The following is a 23,244-nucleotide window of genomic DNA, read 5'->3' on the forward strand; positions in this document are numbered from 1 at the left end:
TCAGACTTTTGGACGACTTTATAGTTTTTGAGATATGTCTGTCTGCTCTATTAATACTTTGTTGTAACAGGTGATAAGTGAGAAGTATACTTAAGATGTTTTGATAACATTTGATATCTATAATTGAGTTCTTTTGTTGATACCTTGACTAATTATGTTGTAAACCTGTACTGATAATGATTAGATTAAAATTGGGTTAGTTTTGTTTCTTAATAAGATTTGAATGTTTGTTTGCTTTACAATTAAAACTAGAGTAGAGTTTCATTTTCTTATAGACCTCCACTAGAATGGCAGGTTACCGAAAGAGTAAAATCTTCAATTACATTTTACAAGGACATATATAAGAGTTATACGTCCTTGCTTTTTATAAAATGATTTAATGAATAATTTTAATACACTTTTTTAATGAAAACAAAGCTTTAATTGTGACAGAAATGATAAATTTCTGTTTTTTTAGGATCAATGTTCCAAAACTAATTTATCTTTTTTTTTTCAAATGTCTTCCCGTATTTATTGTTTACTGAATCAAACTTCCCAACGATTGATAAACGATAGATGTATTAATTTGGTACTCGTCTGGTATCTTTGATGAGTGTTTTTCTTTCTTTCTTATTTATTTACAATTAATTCTTTATTTTCAATGCAAATAGGTCTTTTCGATTTCATCATTTCATTTTATTTTAAATTTGAAATCTTTTTATTTGCAAATGTTGATATTACAAATAAATTATTACAGAATACAGAATACAATCAAAGGTTCATTGACTAAAAGAAAGACAATTATGTTATTAATCCTTTCATGTAATATGGGGACGAAGTCCCCAATAACAGTAGAAAATTCAATAAAAAAAAAAAATTCGGGAAAATTTCCCGAATTTTTCATTGTACTAATGAACTCAAAATCGTTCAATTTTTTTTGTCATGTTTTGGAATCCCGGACCTGCGCAGAAATGTACAATATACTTCCTTTTTCCGGTCTCGTTTGTATGAAACTTTGAGTAAAATATATATTTATCAGTCTAGTATAAAATAGGAAGAAACGTGCAATACCAATTTCATTTTTAATAATTCCTTGATATGAAAAAACGTTACCTAATGATAGCGTTTCTTTGTTTACATTGCATATGACGTCATAATTTAAATAACGTCACAACTAAAATCCCTAACAACAGAACCAAACTCGGAAACGTTACGGTATTTCCGTTTCTTTTTTTTTTTGACAAATAATTAAGTTACAAAAAAATAATTCATACAGACTTCGTCCCCATTTACAGGTAATGCCTGCCTCATATTATGGGGACGAAGTCCCCAATTACGGTAGAAAAATCAATAATAAAAAAAAAAATCGGGAAAATTTCCCGAATTTTTCATTCTACTAATGAACTCAAAATCGTTAACTTTTTTTTTCAGATCTAGTTCCTGTTCCGGTTTTCCCCGCATTTGCGCAGAAATCTGTCTTGTTTGCATGAGACTTTGAAAAGAAAATTATATGTATCAGTCTAGTAAAATATAAGATTGGAACTCAATACAATTTCATTTTTAATAATTGTTTGATTTGAAAAAAACGTTACCTGATCGAAGCGTTTCTTTTGTTTACATTGAATATGACGTCATAATTTAAACAACGTCACAGCTAAATCCCTAACCACAGAACCGAAATCGGGAACGTTACGGTATTTCCGTTTCCTTTATTAACATGTTTGAGGTTAGACAATAATACATACAGACTTCGTCCCCATTCACAGGTTATGCCTGCCTCATATTAATATTATGTTTTCATGTGGTATGAATGAAAGCGTAACAAGTTCGAATATATTGACTATGTTTTAGATAACCCTATTTCCCGGAAACACCAAAACTAATTTTAGAATCTATTCCGGAATATCTCAATGTGCTTGTTGGAGAAATTTCTACAACTTTCTAAATTATATTTAAAATTACCTGAGTCATTTCTAGTCTATTAGAAAAGTATATAAGTAAATCATATCGATATATGTTCCGTGAACTTGCTTAGACTTGATTTATTTAACAGTAGTTCGAAATTTTGAGATTCATTCCTACTCAGGCGACTGTTATTTTTATATACATTTTTGTGTTTGTTTATTGGTGTATCTTACGTAAAAATTGTTGACAAAGAACTTTTGAAAATGGCTAGTGGAGATGGTAAGGACCAGAGGAATCCAAAAGATATGAAAGCATTGTTGAAATTCTGTTTGGAAGCAACTAAGGATGAGGATGCAAAATCAGAGGAATTTGCTCCTATGGATGAAGAGGTACTTGTACTTATTTATATAAATACCTTAATATGGAGACAGGTATAACACGGGAAAGAGGACACTATGGGCTATAAAGCAATAATCAATTACCTAAATCAAAATAACAGTAAAATGACACCATGATTATTTTGAATCTTTATTTTCAAAGTCCATCAATGATTGAAGACCTCCCTTATCAGGGGTTTCTCTAAGGATGTGTAGAATCTGTATGTTGTTATACATAACAATATCTTTTTTTATACCATTAACTTGGTTTTATAAGAAATAAAGAATCTGTAATCTGTAAGGATTTTGAAAGCAAGATTATGTTTTGTCTTGGCGGGTTTCAACAGTGAATTTTAATTTTATTCCTATATGTTTGTTTTTATTTCAGTCTCCATATCTAAATAGAGAAGTGAGATGATGTCAATTTTAGGTTACATGTATATTTAAACTTTTACTATGAAAATGGTGATATTTGGGATCGGTTAATTATGTTGATTACATGATACAGTTAATTATGTTGATTACATGATACAGCATCTTTGGACTCACCAGTTTTGAATATGATGAGTCCAGACAGATTTTCAATAGGTTAGAACTCATGGACTCTGCATAGTTAGAACCCTGCAATAAATAATCCATATTACTAAATTGATAAAAAAAAATCCTGCCTATGATATTATGATTATACAAAAAATAGGTGGATTAAAAAATCAATGGAAAAGGTGGGGTGTACATATAGATACATTTTTGTGTACATACATGTACCTACATGTTCACAAAATTGATGAAATGTGGACAATACCTAAAGCAAAAACAACAGAAAGTCTCAGTAAAAAAAAATTAGCAACACTAACTCCAGCAAAACTAGCAAACCTGCAGGGTACTAGAAAATATTCATAATTCTTTATTCAGTACAAATCAAGACTAAATTATAATAACCAGGAGCATGTTTACATGTCGTTGAGGTTGAAGATGAAGTTTATTGATACATTTGTATTTAAATGAAACATTGCAATTGGCAATCCATCATCAATATTTGGATTTTAAAATTCAACAAAAAGTGTAATATTAAGAAAGACTGGCCTTTAAAACAAAACGGCAATCTAAATCTTTATTTTTTTATCCTAGAAAAATATAAAAAAGAAGATGTGGTATGATTGCCAATGAGACAACTGTCCACAAGAGACTCCACTGCCTTCAACAATTAGCAAAGCCCATATTGCAAAGTTAGCTATAAAAGGCCCTGAAATGACAATGTACATGATGTAAAACAATTCAAACGAGAAAACTAACGGCCTTCCATTATTATAAAAAAAAAATGAACAAAAAACAAATATGTAACACATAAACAACGACAACCACTGAATTACAGGCTCATGACTGAGAAAGTTTATTATTTGGATACTTTGAAAAATTTGGGAAGCCAGCAAGGAGCATACATGTAAGAAGAATTATATATTCCAATTATTCTGTGGTTCTGTTCTTTGATCATCAATTCTGTTTTATGCAGTGGTGGATTCAGGTGGGGGGGGGGGGGGGGGTAGTAGTATCAACAATGTTTTAACTTTAACATGTTGTAATGATATTAGTGGTCTCATTGGTAATCACTTCACATCTTTTCAATGTTTTTTTTAACTGTATGTTCCAAAGTCTAATTCTGAATACTGTTATTTCATATTTTTATCATCACCATTCAAACAAAAACATAAGCCTGCTTATTTAATACTGCTGTTCATTTGTTCACCCCTAGAACATGTACATGATGTATGTACAAAATTCAAATATATATGATAATATATAACTTAGGGAAGGACAATTTCACTTTGAAGAAGGGGGGGGTGGAAATGTCCTGATCCCAATTTGATGGAAAAACAATTCTGTTCAAGTACATGACAAAAAGAATTATTCTAATTCCAGATTTTCCCCATACCTCATAGTGTTAAATTTAAAAAAAAAAAATATTTGATTGGCAGCTTTGAAAAACTAAATAAAATTGTCATGATTGTGTACTAAATTTTTGTCTGACTCAGTCATAAAACCATACCCCTCCCCCTGAAGTGAAATGGTTGCTCCCTAATATTTTAACAAATTTTATTGAAAAAAGTGCTGCATGACCAGTGCTATTACAAGTCAAATATTTGAGACAAAAAGAAATGAAGTAAGGTTTATAATTGCAGGGCTGAAAGTATAAATTTTGTTTTATATTTTATAATCATGATAATTGAAATTTAAGATTTTCAAATACATGTATGTGCTATAAATTTAACTGACACAGAGTATAATATTGACAGAGAAAAAAATGGTTAGAGCAGGCATTGGTTGGCATGTCTGTGAGTCCAGTACAAAGAATGAGGACATGTATTGAATGTTTGAAGAACAACCAAAGCAGTGAAGAAGAAAGAAGTCAAGCTATGGAGGAACTGATCGAATGGGGGGAAAATATAGATTATGCCACAGGTAAACCTTATTCTTTAGTTTTCTATGTTGTGTATTGTGTACTATTGTTTGTCTGTTTGTCTTTTTCATTTTTAGCCATGGCATTGTCAGTTTGTATTCAATCTATGAGTTTGACTGTCCCTCTGGTATCTTTCGCCCCTCTTTTATAGAAAGTCTTAGCACTACAATACCTTACAATTTTCTTCTGATTGGATGAAATTTGACTTAATTGCCTGCTACAAGTATGCAGTTTATTATTTAATATAGATATAGGAAGATGTGTGCCAATGAGACAACTCTCAATCCAAATAACAATTTATAAAAGTAAACTATTATAGGTCATGGTACAGCCTTCAACACGTAGGGCCCCAAAATTACTAGTGTAAAACCATTCAAACGGGAAAACCAACGGTCTAATCTATATAAAAAAAAACAGAAACAAGTATAAATGACATAAACAAACGACAACTACTTTACATTTTGGAGGTACATGTATGTCCTTCTGTGTCAGAACTCTGTGAGTTCAAACAAAATAAAAAGTTTCTAAACATATTTCCAATAGTCTAGCAGTGCATAGTTTCCTTTATAAAGTACATGTCAAATTGTCAATCAATTATCTTTGAAGCCAAATACCAAGCAATTAGATCAAGTTTTGTCAAAATGTATGACAAAATTGCTTCTAAATGACATTATAAGAAGAGGTGGAGATTTGTTTTTTTTTTTTATCTATCATAGACAACCTAATTATATTTTATATTTCCATAAATATGGCAAATTAATAAATGAAGAAAACTTTACATATACATAAAATTGAGAATTGAAATAGGGAATGTGTCAAAGAGACAACAACCAGACCATAGAACAGACAACAGCAGAAGGTCACCAATAGGTCTTCAATGCAGGGAGAAATTCCCGCAACCTGAGGCGTCCTTCAGCTGGCCCCTAAATTAATATATATAATTTACTAGTTCAGTGATAATGAACACCATACTAAACTCCAAATTATTCACAAGAAACTAAAATTAAAAATAATACAAGAATGTATATCATGCATATTGTTCAGTAAATCATTTAAACCAGCAAATACATGCAAATAATCAGAAGAAAGCTGTATGTATTTTTTACAAAAACATAGTTATCAATTTACAAATGGTTTACAGTTTATACATACATGTACATGTACATGTATGTAATTATAGTATATATAGAACATTTTCTTAGCGTTGGTCTTTACACATTTTTTCAGTTTAGCCAAGCTTTTGTTTTACACGGGGTTTTGTTTACACAGACTTCGAAATAGATTGTATATATTTACATGAAGTTTTAGCTCACCTGGCCCAAAGGACCAAGTGAACTTTTCTCATCACTTGGCGTCCATCGTATATTGTTGTCGTCGTTAACTTTAACAAAAATCTTCTCCTCTGAAACTACTGGGCGAAATTTAACCAAACTTGGCCACAATCATCATTTGGGTATCTTGTTTAAAAAAATGTGTCCGGTGACTTGGCCAACCTACCAAGATGGCCACCATGGTTAAAAATAGAACAGAGGGGTAAAATGTAGATTTTGGCTTATAACTCTAAAACCAAAGCATTTAGAGCAAATCTGACATGGGTTAAATTGTTTATCAAGTCAGGATCTATTTGCCCTGATATTTCCAGATGAGTCGGACAAGCGGTTGTTGAGCTGCTGCCCCTGAATTGGTAATTTTAAGAAAGTTTTGCAGTTTTCGTTTATTATCTTGAATATTATTATAGTTAAAGATAAACTATAAAAAGCAATAATGTTCAGCAAAGTAAGATCTACAAATAAGTCAACATGACCAAAATGGTCAGTTGACCCCTTAAGGAGTTATTGCCCTTTATAGTCATTTTTAACCAATTTTTCGTAAATTTTTGTTATCTTTTACAAAAATCTTCTCCTCTGAAACTACTGGGCCAAATATAAGCAAACTTGGTCACAATTATTATTAGGGTATCTTGTTTTAAAAGTGTGTGTAGTGACCCGGCCAATCAACCAAGATGGCTGCCATGGCTAAAAATAGAACATAGGGGTAAAATGTAGATTTATGGCTTATAACTCTGAAACCAAAGCATTTAGAGCAAATCTGACAAGAGGTTAAATTGTTTATCAAGTCAATATCTTTATGCTCTGAAATGTTTAGATGAATTGGACAACTGGTTGTTGGGTTGCTGCCCCCCCTCCCAAATTGATATTTTTTTAAGAAATTTTGTCGTTTTTGGTTATTATCTTGAGTACTATTATAGATAAAGATTAACTGTAAACAGAAATAATGTTCAGCAAAGTAAGATCTACAAATAAGTTAACATGACCAAAATGGTCAGTTGACCCCTGAAGGAATTATTGCCCTTTAAAATCAATTTCTAACAATTTTTATTAATTATGTAAATTTTTACAAAATATTTTCATCTGTAACATGTGTAACTAAAGGGCCAAGTTTATTATAGATAGAGAAAATTGTAAGTAGCAAGAATGTTCAGTAAAGTAAGATCTACAAACACATCACCATCACCAAAACAAAATTTGTCATGAATCCATCTGTGTCCTTTGTTTAATATGCACATAGACCAAGGTGAGCGACACAGGCTCTTTAGAGCCTCTAGTTTAATACCTAATTTGACTTACTTTTTAAATGACAATCATACAGTTTTAATGCTAAAAAAAAGGCATAATTATATGCAGAGTTAGTTTCATTCAACATTTCGAAAGTCGCAACTTATATACACCAACCTGTTTAGTGACGACTTTTATGATATTTTGTTTTCATTATTAGATAAATTTTCTGAGCCAGAGATAGTTATTATTTAAATAGTTTATGAATGTATTTATATGTTCATAGCATTTTTGAGGATATCAACTGTAATGATATCTCAATGTTCAAACATACATGCAAGGAATGAAATAATACATTTTAATTTTGTTAATGGATATACACATTCAATATTTTTTAAGCTGAAAGATCACAGGAATGAAATATCTGAAATAGATTTATAATGACTTTGAAATTAGTTAGACATTGATTTTGATAATTGATATCTTTTTTAAAACAAAGAAACCGTCAGATAAGAACACCATTCAAAATGCTAATTTTTCAGCTTTCATTTTACAGTTTAATACTTTATCCATTCTCTGTTTTTTTGATTTTCAAATGATATTGATAAATTTTATTCAGATTTTCATAAGATTGGTGGTTTTGACCTTTTCCCAAGGTTATTATCAGACGAGGAACCAGAAATAAGATGGCAGACATTGGAACTGGTTGCCTGTTTGGTACAGAACAATCCATATTGTCAAAATGTAGTCTTACAGAATAAAATGTTACCAGTACTCCTTGAAATGTTAGATAAAGATGACAATTCTACAGTGAAAACTAAAGCATTATACGCTGTTTCATGTAAGTTTACTATAAAAATAATGTACTAAGTTCAATTCCATGGAAAGAAAGGTATATTCTTGTATGCAGAAGAATACTGATATTTGATTGGATCACCAGGTGTGCAAGTGTTTTAATATCCTCATTTAGGAGGAGGGGTATGCTGTTTTACCCCAGGGTCACCTGTCCCTCCTTAAGATTTAAGTCATATATTTTATTCTCAAGGTTTTGTTTACACAGGTTTTGAAGTATATATTTACACAAATTTTAATACCTATTGAATTCAAATGAGAGCTTCCTGGATTTTGGCTTTATCTGACCATGCATATATGTGATGCTGTTTGATGCGTATTTCGATTCATCAACTTCTTGTTGACTTAATACCTATATTTTCTAACACATACAGTAATTACCTTTTAAAAAAGTTTGCTGGTGAACTACAAATTAGAAGGTCCTCAAAATTGCTGAAAGGCTTCACATGAACATGCTATACTGTTGCATTTTCAGATTCAAAGCTAATCAATTTACTATTTTCAGAATACTTACATATTCTAACACAATAGCCATGTATTAAAATTTTTGTTGCATTTTACTTTGAAACTCAAAATAAAGGCTACTTTATTTTCCAGCTTCATGTGGAATCCATTATCATATTCATCACTTACACAAAAAATATGTTACAACTTTCTGTTTACAGACTAACATATTTTCCAAAACATACTGGCCATAGATAAAATTATTTTTTCGTTTTTGAACTTCAAATAAGAGCCCCCTGAAATTTCTTAAGTTTCAAGCATGTGAATATGTAATTCCATTTGGTGCATTTTTCAAATCCTTTGCTATTCAACTTCCTGTTACCAAATAAGAGAACAGAGGTGTCATTTGTGGGCAATAGCTTCAGTTAGTTCTACCGTTACTTGTTTGTTATCATCTAAACAGGAATAAGAACATCATATAGATAGATAGCTACACAATATACAAGTCAATGAATCAAACAAGATTGATAAACAAAAGTGTTCGTAACCATAAACTGCATTAATATTACTTGAAACAAAACATTGTTTTTTGATGTACATATCATCATAGGTGAATTGTGTAAAAGTACAAATATTGATAAAATTGAGAAAGGAAATTTATCGGGAATGTGTCAAAGCGGCAACAACCCGACCATAGAGCAGACAACAGCAGAAGGCCACCAATGGGTCTTCAATGTAGCGAGAAACTCCCGCACCCGTAGGCGTCCTTCAGCTGGCCCCTTAAAAAATATGTATACTAGTACAGTGATAATGGACGTCATACTTAACTCCAAATTATACACCAGAAACTAAAATTTAAAATCATTCAAGACTAACAAAGGCCAGAGACACCTGACTTTGGACAGGCGCAAAATTGTGGCGGGGTTAAACATGTTTATGAGATCTCAACCCTCCCCCTATACCTCTAGCCAATGTAGAAAAGTAAACGCATAACAATACGCACATTAAAATTCAATTCAAGAAAAGTCTGAGTCCGATGTCAGAAGATGTAAACAATAGAAAATAAATAAAATGACAATAATACATACATAACAACAGACTACTAGCAGTTAACTGACATGCCAGCTCCAGACCTCAATTAAACTGATTGAAAGATTAGCTTTGTCTTCATCATATGAATATCAGACACAATCCTTCCCGTTCGGGGTTTAGTATCATACTATCATAAAACATACTATGAGAAGAACAACATGCCAATGACTGTTTTTTAAATAAATGAGTTTAGTTCCAATGCAAAGACCCTATAAGTGAATCAATATTAAAGCCAAAATATGCAATCTTAAATGACCTGACAACAATAGCATAACTATATCCCTTTTTAACAAGTCTGTTTAAAGGGTTTGTAAGCGTTTGAGGTGAATACTGACATTTATGTGCTTTGTAAAGGATATTACCATAAAAGATTGGATGTGAAATACCTGAACATATAAGATGTCTGCATGTTGAGTTATATTTACGAATTATTTCCTTATACCGATAATAAAATTTAGAAAATGTTTTGACTAGTTTGTGGTATCAAAAACCCTGGTGTAATAATTTTTCAGTAATACATAAATTTCTCTCGCTAAAATCTAATACGTTGTTACATACACGAGCGAATCGTACAAGTTGAGATATATAAACACCATAAGATGGTGACAAGGGAACGTCACCATCTAAAAATGGATAATTAACGATAGGAAATGAAAAATCATCTCTTTTATCATAAATTTTTGTACTAAGCTTCCCTTTAATGATATAGATATCAAGATCGAGGAAAGGGCAGTGGTCATTGTTAGTATTAGCTTTATTTAAAGTAAGTTCAACAGGATAAATTTCTTTAGTATACATACTGAAGTCGTCATTATTGAGAGCCAATATATCATCCAAATATCTAAAAGTATTGTTAAATTTTTGTATCAAATGTTGTTTTGATGGGTCTTTGCTAATTTTAGTCATAAATTGTAACTCATAACAATACAAAAACAGGTCCGCTTTAAGTGGTGCACAGTTAGTCCCCATCGGAATTCCAATAACTTGACGATATGCGGAATCTCCAAAACGTACAAAGATTTTATCAAGTAAAAATTCAAGCGCAAATATAGTATCAAAGCATGTCCAATTGACAATGTTCTTTTGTTTATTGCTAATAAAAAATTACCTAAAAGAGTTTGAACATGTACTCGCATTCTGACTTTTTAAATGCCCAGTTAATCAGGGATGTGAATTTTTTCTTAATAAGAAAATGAGGCAAAGTGGTATAAAGGGTAGAAAAATCAAAACTTTGAACAGATTTACGTCAAACAATATTGATATTATTAGCAGCTTTATCAGCCGGGACAAAAACAAATTCCTAGGCTAGTTCTTTTAGTTGATGTTTGATATGCGAAATAGGGTTTTTATGGTTGTTGTGAAGAGTAAAATGTTCTTTAAAATGTTGTATTCAAATATCAACTATCTTCATTACTGAATTAAAAAAAAGAGTCCAAAGATTTTGGTCAGGTTTTTCCCGTTTTACCTATTTCAAACAGTAGGTACAGAGTGAGTCGTGGATGATATTACGACACTCATTCCAATTAATTATTGACAGGGGACCATATTTAAGTCCTTTACTGAGGAATAATTTTAACTCTCAACTGCGTACGATGTTAAGGTCTCCTGTTATGACATGGGAAATGGGGCCATAAGTGTATTGGGAATGACTGCAATTTCATGACATAGGTGTATTTTCAATGATATTAACATCTTTACACAATGAGCTATAATTAAACACATATTTATGCGTAGATTTCTTGTAAATATAACAAATAAGAGGGAGTTCAGTATTATCAAAATATACAGGAATTCGGTTTTAATAAAATGTTTTTTATGATCTTCAGGGCGATCAATTTTGGGAAACAGTTTAGAATAACAACATGCCATTATAATTTGAATGATTTCATACTTAGGACTGTAATATGAAATTGTGTTGCAATCCTCTAAAATTTCATTTAATTTATTTATAGGTAAGGGACAGAGCTTGGTTAACAGATAATTCCTGCCTTTGTTTTTTTGAAATAGAAATTAGGTCTGAAATATTTGTATGGTTGATAAATGATACTTTTGAATTAATTGGGTCTTTTAAAATGATACAGGTGTTCTTGGGTGCGTTTAGATAAATATCGTCCAGTTTCACCTACGTAATGAATACCCATTCCTGGTTTGTTTCATGTTAGTAAATAAATAATACTGTTTGTTTTTCAAGTAATATCAGTTTCAAAATTTAAAGAAAATGTGCGACAATTAAACGTGGACCTTACCGTATTGTTGGTGGAAAGACGGGGACATGTAAGTCATTTTTTGGCATGACACTTATAGATAGAAGGGTAACCATTTTATTGTTAAAAATGTAAGCGATGATAGTATTTTTAGATAAGCGATTTTGAAGATTGAGACGTGTAGATACCCTTTGAACGAGTTTAGTATTTAATATTTTTCCATTTCTAAGCTTCATATTTGTTTTTTGGTATGTGGATTTATTAGAAAGGAGCAAAGACTGGCGTCCAGAATATGAACCAGTACACAGTAAATTGAATAATGTAAAAATGAGAAAACTGTTCGGCTAAAGACGTCAAACTCTTTTTGTCATAAATTACCCGACAAATTCAACAAAAGATATGGTATATCAAGGTAGCGACTGACGTCTGACTAAATAGATGAATGGGGCTGAATATTAAAATACTACTTTTTGATAAATATTCCTAAAGTAATGAACATAGAGAAGTTCTCGCTCGGACACACACTCCATAATCTAGTATAATATAAGAGCATAAGCCTTAAGCATGGGGAGGCACTCTACTGTCTCCACATGGCACTAAAGACAAACTCTGTAAAAAATAAAATTTAGAAAGGAAATGGAGAATGTTTCTGTTAATTGATTGTGCACTGTTATTGGCTGTCTAGTGCAGCAAGGTATTTGATTAATTATAAATGTGTTAAGTCATTGCACGCTAATTGGTTTTATTATTGTTTATTCTTTAACAGGTTTAACAAGAGACTGTGAAGAAGCCCAGAAAGTGTTTACAGATAATGATGGTTTCTCCGTGCTGATGAGAGCTATGCAACAAGATGTAGAAAAATTGAAAATTAAAGCTGCTTTTATGTTATCAGCCCTCTGTAACAACACACCTGATTATAAAGGTACATCTCAATACATATTTCATATTTAAAAAATACACAATTATTACGATTTATATTCCCAACTTTAGAAGTGCTGTAATCTTTTAATATGATCCAGAAAGTATTATGCATTTATTAAATATTGATATTATCAAAGGAATACTGTTAATGAGATATGTCTTGTTTATATCTTGTTTTCCTTGTGCTGTTGATTTAAAATACAAAGGATATTGGCTTTAGTACATATATGTCATTAAATGTGCATGTAGGATAACAATTCAATGAAGATTTCTGTGCAGATCTCCAGCTTTAAGTATGATAACATCTTCATGGCTTTAAACATGTTTGTAATTTACCCTATGGTTTTGGCCCCAGAATGTTTAAATATAAGCACAAAAGTAACAACACATTGTTTAAAGTACATTTTTCATATCATTTCTCTTTTTTTTCACACCAGGAATACAAATTGGAATTTAATTTTAAATGCTGATTACTACAGTGGAGAATCAGATAATTGAAATTGAAATTTTAAATGATGATAGATAAGCTTATGGTTATTGCTGATTGTACATATGTACCAACTCGAAATAAGATTAACTTACTAAACTCATCATAGATACCAGGATTCAAAATTTGTTCACCAGGCGTAAATTTCTTTAACAAAAGACTTATCGGTCACGCTCAAAATAGAAAAAGGCCAAACAATGTACAAAGTCGAAGAGCATTGAGGACCCATAATTCCTAAACATGTACAAAATAAAGGTAAGGTAATCTTTTCCTGGAGTAAAAAATCCTAAGTATTTCGAAAAATTCAAAGTTTGTAAACAGTTAATTTAAGCTAAACTAAATTAGAATATATATTAGTATATTACTGCTCATTATCAATTGTTTATTGCAATTTTGACAATAAAACAGCACAACCTTTGTACTTACTATCAATTTTTGCAAATTTATTTTCAGATATTTTATGTGATATAGGTATGATAGATCAGTTAGTAGGACATCTAAATGAAGAACATAGTAACTTTCATGAACATGTGATGTCAGCCATGTTAGCTATTGTACGAAATCATCCGAGATCGGTCGAGGAATGTCAAAGATCAGAATTAGATTTACACAATGTGTTACAACAGAGAATAAAGTTCCTCACTGGCAACGAACAGTTCACAGTAGGTTTTATAGATATAATTCCAGTTTCATTTCAGCTGTTTACTAATTAACTGAGTGGTTTTATTTAATTTCTGATGTATAAAAAAAACACTTGATATCTCTTAAAAACAGATTAATGTCAATTACACTCCTTTACCTTCAACCCTAGATCTGTCCTTGTCATGTGGTATTTTGTGAATTTCACATGATTGCAAAACAAGGGAAATTTCCATATTTACAGTAACTGATAGTCTTTTGATATGAAAAAAAAAAGATGTGGTATGAGTGCATATGAGGCAACTCTCCATCCAAGTCACAATGTTTAAAAAGTTAACAATTCTCGGTCCAAGTATGGCATTCAACACCAAGCCTTGGCTCACACAGAACAGAAAGCTACAAACAAGCCTCAAAATGACTAATGTTAAACCATTCAAACAGGAAAACTAACAGTCTAATCGATATGAAAAACAAAAAACTAGAAACACCTATTAACCACACCAAGAAACGACAACCACTGAACAGTCTCCTGACTTCGGACAGTGGCATAAACTGCAGGCGGTTTTAATATTTTTAACAGGCGTCAACCTTCATGCTAACCTAAGACCCTTGTGCAACAATACAACATAAAAAGATGCACTATAAAATATCAATTGAAAAAACTAACAAAAAGACATTTAAACAAAAATTATAAACCTATAAATCATCATATTAGAAATAGTATTTTTTTGTACTCTAAAACTTATATTACTATTTGAGTTTTAAAAAATATATTAAATTTCAGGAGGAGAAATCTTATGCAGAAGAAATACTACAGCTGATATCAAGTGAAGATAGTTTAGGAGAAGCTAACAGATGATTTTATAATAAAGTTTGATGTAAAAAAGTTGTTGGTCGAATCAAAAGTTTAGCAGAGGCATTGAGAATAGTTACACATGATCAGTTTGCTTCTTAAGATAGACCTGAAGATACAATATATAACTATGTACTGCTTCCTATATTTTGGTGCATCACTGTCAAAATAAATGTTGCTTATCAGGAACTTTAAACATGGCATTAATTTACATATGTGATGTTTATGACAAACTTAATACAAAGTTTAAATTGTTTTGCTGTATAATCTTTACAGATGTTTTGTTATAGCAGTCATAAATGTCATTTGATTAAGCATGATACTGAATAAATAATAAACTTCAAATATTTTAGCTTTGATAGAAGAAAGACAGCAATAGCTTTGGTTGCAGGAGATAGTGGCTCGATTGGAAGAGTTTTGTGTATTCATCTACTTTCTTGGGTATCAATTTTTATGGCTTGAGAAAGTATTGTGCTTTCTTGATTGTGTGGTATTTACAATTTCTGCACACAGGGCTAGTTGAGTACAAAAAGATACATTCAAAATTGACTGCCCTGTGAATGACTATGAATCCACAGTAAATTACTGTATTTATACCCCTGCTTTATAATAGTGGGGTATACTATTTTACCTCTGTCGTCCGTCCGTCAAATGAATACTTTTGTCTCATCTTTCTCAAGAACTACATTACAAGGATTTCTGAAATTTGTTTTCATGGTTTATATAAGTTGGTTATACCTTGTGATGAGTTTTAAATTCATCACTAAACAACTTCCTTGTTTACCAAACACTGGTATCATTTTACATAATACAGCCAAGTTGAAAATTTTCATCACATTTTTTTTAGAAACGACATTACAAGAATTTCTAAAATTTGGTTTCAGTTTTTATATAAGTCAGCTCTACCATGTGATGGGTTTTCAGATTCATCACTCAATTAGTTCCTGTTTACCGAAATATTTCATCAGTGAGCAGTAGCTCACAGTTTCACTTGTTTTTCTGGATGTCAAATAGTTTGATATATCTAGAATTCTTTCGAGTAATAGGGAGATACATGTACCACTGCAAATTCTCTGTTTTTAGTTTGCCTTGATGCAGTAGAAAAATTGAGACTTAGGCTTGCTATTGGCAGAGGCATCAAGAATGTGTTAGTTTGTGATTATAGATATAGGAAGATGTGATGTGAGTGCCAATGAGACAACTCTCCATCCAAATAACAATTTAAAAAAAGTAAACCATTATAGGTCAATGTACGGCCTTCAACATGGAGCCTTGGCTCACACCAACAACAAGCTATAAAGGGCCCCAAAATTACTAGTGTAAAACCATTCAAACGGGAAAACCAACGGTCTAATCTATATTAAATTAAAAAAAAACGAGAAACACGTATAAATTACATAAACAAACGACAACCACTGTACATCAGATTCCTGACTAAGGACAGGTACAAACATTTGCAGCGGGATTAAACGTTTTAATGGATCCAAACTTTCTCCGTTTTTCTGAAACAATAGCATAACATCACAACATAGAAAAACACGGTAAAATATCAATTGGCAGGCTTGTGGGGAACCTCTAAGTTCAATAGTGGTAGGTCAATGATAATTGGTATGCAGTTGTATTAGATTTAGCACATCTCATTTCAATAGAGATCATTTGGCCTCACTCCCCCAGATGTGGTCTATTGACTTTGAAACTTTTGTCAAGTACTCATGTATAAGTTTGTGCTAAGGTCACTTTAAGGGAAATCAATAGTAGCAAGTCAATGAAATTTGGTATGCAGATGTATTAGCATTGGAACATCTCATTTCCATGGATAATATTTGGCTATGCCCCCTCAGTCATTGTCTTTTGGCTTGAATTTGTTTGCATAGATTGCATATTTAGTTTTATGATTACTAGATCTTTTTTTTCATAAACCAATTATAGCCTTCCAATTGCGAACTTGTATCAACCTTCCAGCAGTGTCTGCATTAAAAAAAAAAATATTTTCAAGAGCTTGCATTTTCTTACATGATTTTATTGATTGATAGTTATTAGGAAGCTATTGAACCAATGGTAACTAGTGGTACAGTTGAAGTCATCCCATTGAAATTTATACAAAATATCATCATGATTTGGTTGACAGTTAAAGAATATTTGTCACAGATGACCACAGATATGTTCTAATATATTGTCATAGCCAAAATCCAGTTTCCTAGTTTGTAATTACCATGAGCAACATCAGTGCTGCAAATGATGAGGGCAAGATCTGAATACTTTATCAAAAGTTCAAAACACCCAAGATCATCCCCTTCTGTATTCCTGTACATCATGGGGATTTATTTCTTTACGAGAGTCCTAGGACAATCCCAATTCATGTATTTTTTCTTTTGCTTCATTTATACCGACTCGAAGTTTTGTTGTCTAACCATATTGTATGAATTTGACATGTACCCCTTGCTTCTATCATTAACCGGATTTGGTCTTTCCTGAATTAACAAACCTTATCTTTGCACACAAATAAATCTGTTAAAACACAGAGGATTTGTTGTTGATTTGCTGTCTAAATGACCTATACCTCACATCTCTTTCTTTTTACAACATGCCACATTACCCATGCACTTTTATTTGCCTTTTATAGAGGTGTTTCGTTTCTACTTCGAACAACTAAGTTTTTAATGACCTTGACTGGCTATACAGCCCTTTCAAGGTCGGTTTCTACTTAAGCACATACAATACCTTCTATACCAGCTGACAATACAATCTGAGAAGATTTTTCCTGATGCAAGAAAACAAGTCTCCCAATGATCATGGTGTTTGTGCTGCATTTGTGCACTGAATAATTTTAGGTTGTTTGCTTGTTAGGGAACATGTTTCATCCCACCACATTCTTTATGTGCCTGTCTGAACTAGGGAGCCTGTAATTCAATGGTTGTTGTAGATTGCTGTCTTCCACATTTGTTTTTATTCACTAGTGTTGTTTTTAGCATAAATAGTATAAGGTAACATGCCCAGAAGGAATGCTCAGAAAAAGACACCCGATCTGCCTTTAATAAATTCACAATTGTAGTGCTGAAGTTTACTAAATGGTTTATGTTTTTGCACATTATTGAAGGTTGAGCAGTCACCTATAGATATTGACATCAATGTCATTTGGCCTCTGGAGGATAGCGGTTTCATTGGCAATCACTCCTTTTAGGAGTATCCAAATGTGTTAATTGTTTGTTTCAATTTAATGCAAATAATCTATAATTCACACTGTTTAAATCCTGTTACTAAAACAAAAAAAAACAAAAAAGTTCATGTTCTTTTTTTTTTGGAATGTTTAAAATAGTTCATAAATCTCTTTAAATGTTTGTAGCACAATATTTGTATTTAGCACAAAAGTGCACAAATTAACATTCTTACAAACTGCACTGGTAAAACTTAAAACATGTGAAACATATAATACTGTCATATTAAAGACATAGATCATTTGTCACCTGTGTTAAGGTTCTGACTTTAATATATATGTGTGATACATGTACAGATAATCATATCTGTCGTACAGATGATGCACATGTAAGCAACATTTATTATATGAAAATTTACAAACTTGTGTAGTGTATCTAACACAAATATATCATTTAAATTCAAACCATATCTTTCCTTTAAGTATATATATATCATTTAAATTCAAACCATATCTTTTCTTTAAGTATATATATTATTTAAATTCAAACCATATCTTTTTCTTTAACAAAAAAAAGTTGAACTGTGAGGTGTTGCTCACAAATTTTACCCAAACTATAAGTATTAAGTTAATTTGATGATTGACAGATGTGAAAAAATACCTCATGGTATAGCAAGCTCACAAAAAGCTTGATATGAAATTTCATAAAAATTTATGTCTTGTAGTTTCTAAGAAATGTGCATTGATTGGAATATACTAAGTGATTGGTATAAACAGAAAGTTGATTAGTGATGAAGGTAGAAATGCATCATAAGGTATAGTATGCTCATATAAACATTGATACCAAATTTCAGAAATTTTTTAACTGTAGTTCCTGAGAAAAATGCAAATAAAAGGATGATGTGGCCACAATGTGTAATAATTTATAAGTATTTGGTCAACTAGAAATTGATAAGCAATGAATGTTAAAATGCACGTCACAGTATAGCATGCTTACATGAAAATTGAAACCATTGCAACAAAAATTCATTAGACAGACATAAAGCAGTTTATCAGAAATTAAATTTTTTACCTTTGATCTTTATGTCTACAATTTTTGAATTATAGACAGGAATTGATACTTGAAAATATTAGGCAATGACATTGTGTGTTCATGTCCACCCACGTTAATTTAGTAATGAAATGCCTGTGAGTTCATTCATACAACTGAACAACTGGCTGTTGTTTTGTACACATAAAATGGTTATACTAACTGTTTGTTTTATTTTATATTCTCAACCCCACAACATTTCATTAAGACAAATTACTGATAAAAAGAATAGTGGCATTTTTATTTATTTTATTGGCTTCATCAGCTCAAATAACAGCACACCCTAGTGGGCTGGCTACATAATTTTGCTTGTAAAGTAAGTATTAAAATAAAAAATGTCATTAATCTATATATATTCTCATCCTTTTGGAAAGGGGAGATAAAAAAAACACAAATTTTACAGCACATTTGCTTGATTTTACCTATAAATAGATATTTACTTTTAGAACTAACAGTTAGTATAAAAAACAAATATACAATACCCCTCCATGTTTCCATGATTATAAAATGATATCAATTGAACATAATAATAATAACTACAGTCATCATAATTATACTATCTACAATTATATCCCGCCATTCATTTAATCATACCACAATCATCCTTAAATTAAATTCATCATTCACCACACATTATGATAATGATGATACATATAAACAGTATGCCCCATAATGATATACATAAAATACCCACTATCAAAACAATGTACATGATTTGTTTCCATTTTTACTGGCAATGAGATGAGATGAAAAAAAGGCTATAATATGGTTAAAAACATCAATAAAAAAAATATTGAAATTAATTTAACATTTTTTAGTACTTTAAAATGCAATATTTTTGTAACACAATCATGCCATAGTATTTAACATTTATTTCAAGTCATAAATCAGCATTTTATTATTTCCTAAAAAGTTGTACACAATAAAAAAATCAACACAGTACAAAAGGGGAAATTCAGGACTTCCTGGAGGTTGAGCAGTTACGGATAAAAAAAAAAACACTTAATTTTTTTTACATCATGGTCTACCACCAAAAATGGAAACAACTCTCACAACTATAATGCTTAAAAAAATGAGTTATATTGCAATTCCAACCTGAATTACTCTGACCAAAGCCCACTTTACATGAAAAAATGATGAATGTTGACCAGTAAGTTGTTCTGATAAAAATAATTCATTTGAAACAATACATAATAAATAAATAACAAATGCTCTGGATACTTAAATCTGACATCATAAATATTACAATCTCTTATCATTATAACAGGTAGCTTTCTGTATAAAGTAAAAAAACAACAAAAAAAAAACTCTTGTATACAACAGCAATGGTAAATAACAACTTGGAAGACATGTTTTTTGTATACTTTGTACACTATAAAAAAAAGATATGTATAGAAAACATTGCATATATAATAAAATATAACAATTTTATTTAAGGAATATTAGCTTTTTTTTTAAATTTAAAGCACAAGAAAGGTCAAACTCAATATCTCTATAGTTAAACACTATAACAGATAGTTTAGTGTACTTAAATGTAATTAAATCAACCCTTCTTTATTTATCCAAATTTATTTTTATAACAGTTTATATTTTTTAAAGGCAGCAATTCAAAAATTATAGCCGGAAATAAAAATTAACTGTTACTGTATTCATATGCCATAAGAGAGATGATTATAAATAGGAGTATTATTAGAACTATCATTAAGATGTCAGGTGTAACTATCCAGAGCAGTAACCGTCATACGGTCATCAATTTTCCTTCATCAGACGAGGGTCTTTGTCGTCTGAATTTTTTCTGTAAAGCTTCAATCTGAAAATATAAATACAAAATTGTAATGGCTGAATATTTCCTTTGTCATAATTTAATCATCAGTTTTACTTGAAGTTTTATTTTTCAATTTCTATGATTGTATTCATTAGCAAGACATCATCCTTACCAAACTTACAATCAACATGACATTGAACATTACAGGCTTTTCAACAATTAACTCCGCTGAAACTGTATCAACTCCTATTAATTTGTGTTTAATCTGCATTTTGTTCCCATGATTATATCTTCATAACATTATATTTAGTGGTAAGGGCATCTTTGATTTGTATGTCAATGCTATTTTTAACATGTAATTGTGTAATAATGTATTGCCATTAAAAATTAGTGAAGATAAGATGTCTCATAATTTTAAAATGCCTTCTTAAAATTCTAACCAAATCTGAAATATCAATTTTCACACAGTAAGGATTACAAAGACTGCAGGTACAGGGCGTTTCTTTGGAAACAATTACAATGTGTGTCTGAATGATGATTTTGTACTGAACCTATATTATACGTTTGATATTATACTGAATTTTTATCAATTTCCATATATCTTACCTTATCACCAAAATATGATGCAATGGTAAACAAGACAAGTATCACTAAAGCGATATGTGTAAAAAACTTCAACCAGTCTCTTAATCTTTTCCTACAAAATAAAGAAAAAACATTTGTTAAAAGGCTAATTAACTTCATATAAGAGCTATTTTATTTTGTTACTTTTTCTCAAACACATGAGTTCTTGTGGATAAATCCTCATACTATCCTATCTTTTTAAAGCCCAAAATTAAGTGAGATACAAACAGGAATCCTTTTTCGTTCAAGTGCTAGTTTATCAAAGGGAATATTTCCTGCATGCAGGAAAGCAGCATCAATTTATTTGGTGTTCTGTTTGACATACATGAAATGTGAATGCAGGTCACCAACAGTTAATGTTTTGAGTAAATTGAGAGCTTAAAATATGATGTTTTGTTCTAATTCTGACAAATTATAAAGCTGAAACTTACATACTGGTAAGTACAGGATTGAAAATATAGGGCTACATTACCCATATTAAGATATTTAATGCAGACCACATGTTAATGAACACAACATGCCAGACTCGACAGGTGTGTAATATACTGGTAAGATCGAATCTAGAGAAAACAGTCTTGGAAGTGCCATATTGTCATGGATTCCATATAGTCAATCAATTCTACAGGTTTTATTTATTTGTTATATGCAAAGGCCAAAATCAATAATAAAAGAACCATGATAATTGAAATCTGTGAACAGATGCATGTATTACCATTGTCTTAAATCATCCACATGTAAAAATCTGTTTCTGTATTCTCTAGGTAACTCAAACTGAGACTGTATAGGCAATACTGACTCATAATAATCTTGTAATATGGCTTTGACCTGAAGACAGAAACAAAGAAATATCAATATAAACAAGTGAATCTATAAGCTACTGCTTACTAATGATACCCCCATCCACTAATAATATAAGCTAAACAGGAAGCTATCGAGAGATGAATCTGAAAACGCATCACATGGTATAGCTGACTCGTATATATAGATTTATCATATACTTAGACTAAATAACATATGATTTTTACCGTATGATAATAGCATTAAATTAAAGTATTTTCCATATTTTTCGAATTGGTGCTTAGCGGGCTGATATGAAAAGTTTATCACATGCTTCGATTGTTATCACATGCCTTTCCGTAACGTTATCACATGGCATTCCGGTGATACTCGGCAAATTCCGGAAAATACACCTCAATGCTACGTTTTCAGTGAAAAACATTACAAAGTAGTGTACAAAACAATTATATGAATACTGGAAAGTATATTGTGTAGAATAATTTAATTTAATTTTAAAACAAAAACAAAATATTAAATAAATGCATTTTTTAAGTTTTTCTGAAACATAATTTAGAAAGTTACTTTAAAAAAGTTGACTTTTCCAAACAATGTTCATTATGTATATTAATTGTTGAATTATTTTTTTTGTCGATTCGTCTATATTAAAATCTGGGTTTTTTTTCTCTGTTGAGGCATATGATGGAAAGATTTCATATTGAATGTATCAAATTTTGGGTCCGACGTCCGTGAACTTTTTACTCTTTCAACTTCTTTTCGGGAACCACGTAGAAGGATCAATATATGAATCTGTTATTTTTCTCTACTGTTGAAGCATATGATAAAAAGAACATAACATGTCATTTTTCATATCGCATGTATTATCAGCCCTCGGTCAATATCAGCCTCGAGCCATGCGGCTCTTGGGCTGATATTGAACCTAGGGCTGATAATACATGCGATATGAAAAATGCCATGTAATAATCTGATATTATCATTTTATGTCTTCAAGGTGTTACTGATAAGACAGAAAGACACATTTTATGTGTGATAAACCTTGTAGCTGGCAATATT

General features: G+C 31.0%; 2 protein-coding genes across 2 annotated transcripts in view; one reads left to right on the forward strand and one right to left on the reverse strand.

The window, feature by feature from the left end:
* Positions 1-1,866: 1,866 nt before the first annotated feature.
* LOC143082478 (hsp70-binding protein 1-like) lies at positions 1,867-15,108 on the forward strand. Its single transcript, XM_076258161.1, has 6 exons — positions 1,867-2,273; positions 4,553-4,718; positions 7,891-8,112; positions 12,630-12,785; positions 13,725-13,933; positions 14,695-15,108. The coding sequence occupies exons 1-6, from the start codon at positions 2,148-2,150 to the stop codon at positions 14,767-14,769; spliced, it is 954 nt and encodes a 317-aa protein (XP_076114276.1). The 5' UTR covers positions 1,867-2,147; the 3' UTR covers positions 14,770-15,108.
* A 2,936-nt stretch (positions 15,109-18,044) lies between these two features.
* Positions 18,045-23,244, reverse strand: part of LOC143082479 (N-acetylglucosamine-1-phosphotransferase subunits alpha/beta-like) — a 40,517-nt gene continuing 35,317 nt past the window's right edge. Inside the window, exons 25-27 of the mRNA XM_076258162.1 lie at positions 22,109-22,221; positions 21,379-21,469; positions 18,045-20,817 (exon numbers count right to left, since the gene is read on the reverse strand). Of these exons, the coding sequence (XP_076114277.1) occupies positions 20,746-20,817; positions 21,379-21,469; positions 22,109-22,221 (276 nt within the window). The 3' untranslated portion in view covers positions 18,045-20,745. The remainder of the gene's footprint in view (positions 20,818-21,378; positions 21,470-22,108; positions 22,222-23,244) is intronic.

Source organism: Mytilus galloprovincialis, chromosome 7, assembly GCF_965363235.1.
Source record: "Mytilus galloprovincialis chromosome 7, xbMytGall1.hap1.1, whole genome shotgun sequence".
In the NCBI taxonomy this organism is placed as follows: Eukaryota; Metazoa; Mollusca; class Bivalvia; order Mytilida; family Mytilidae; genus Mytilus; species Mytilus galloprovincialis.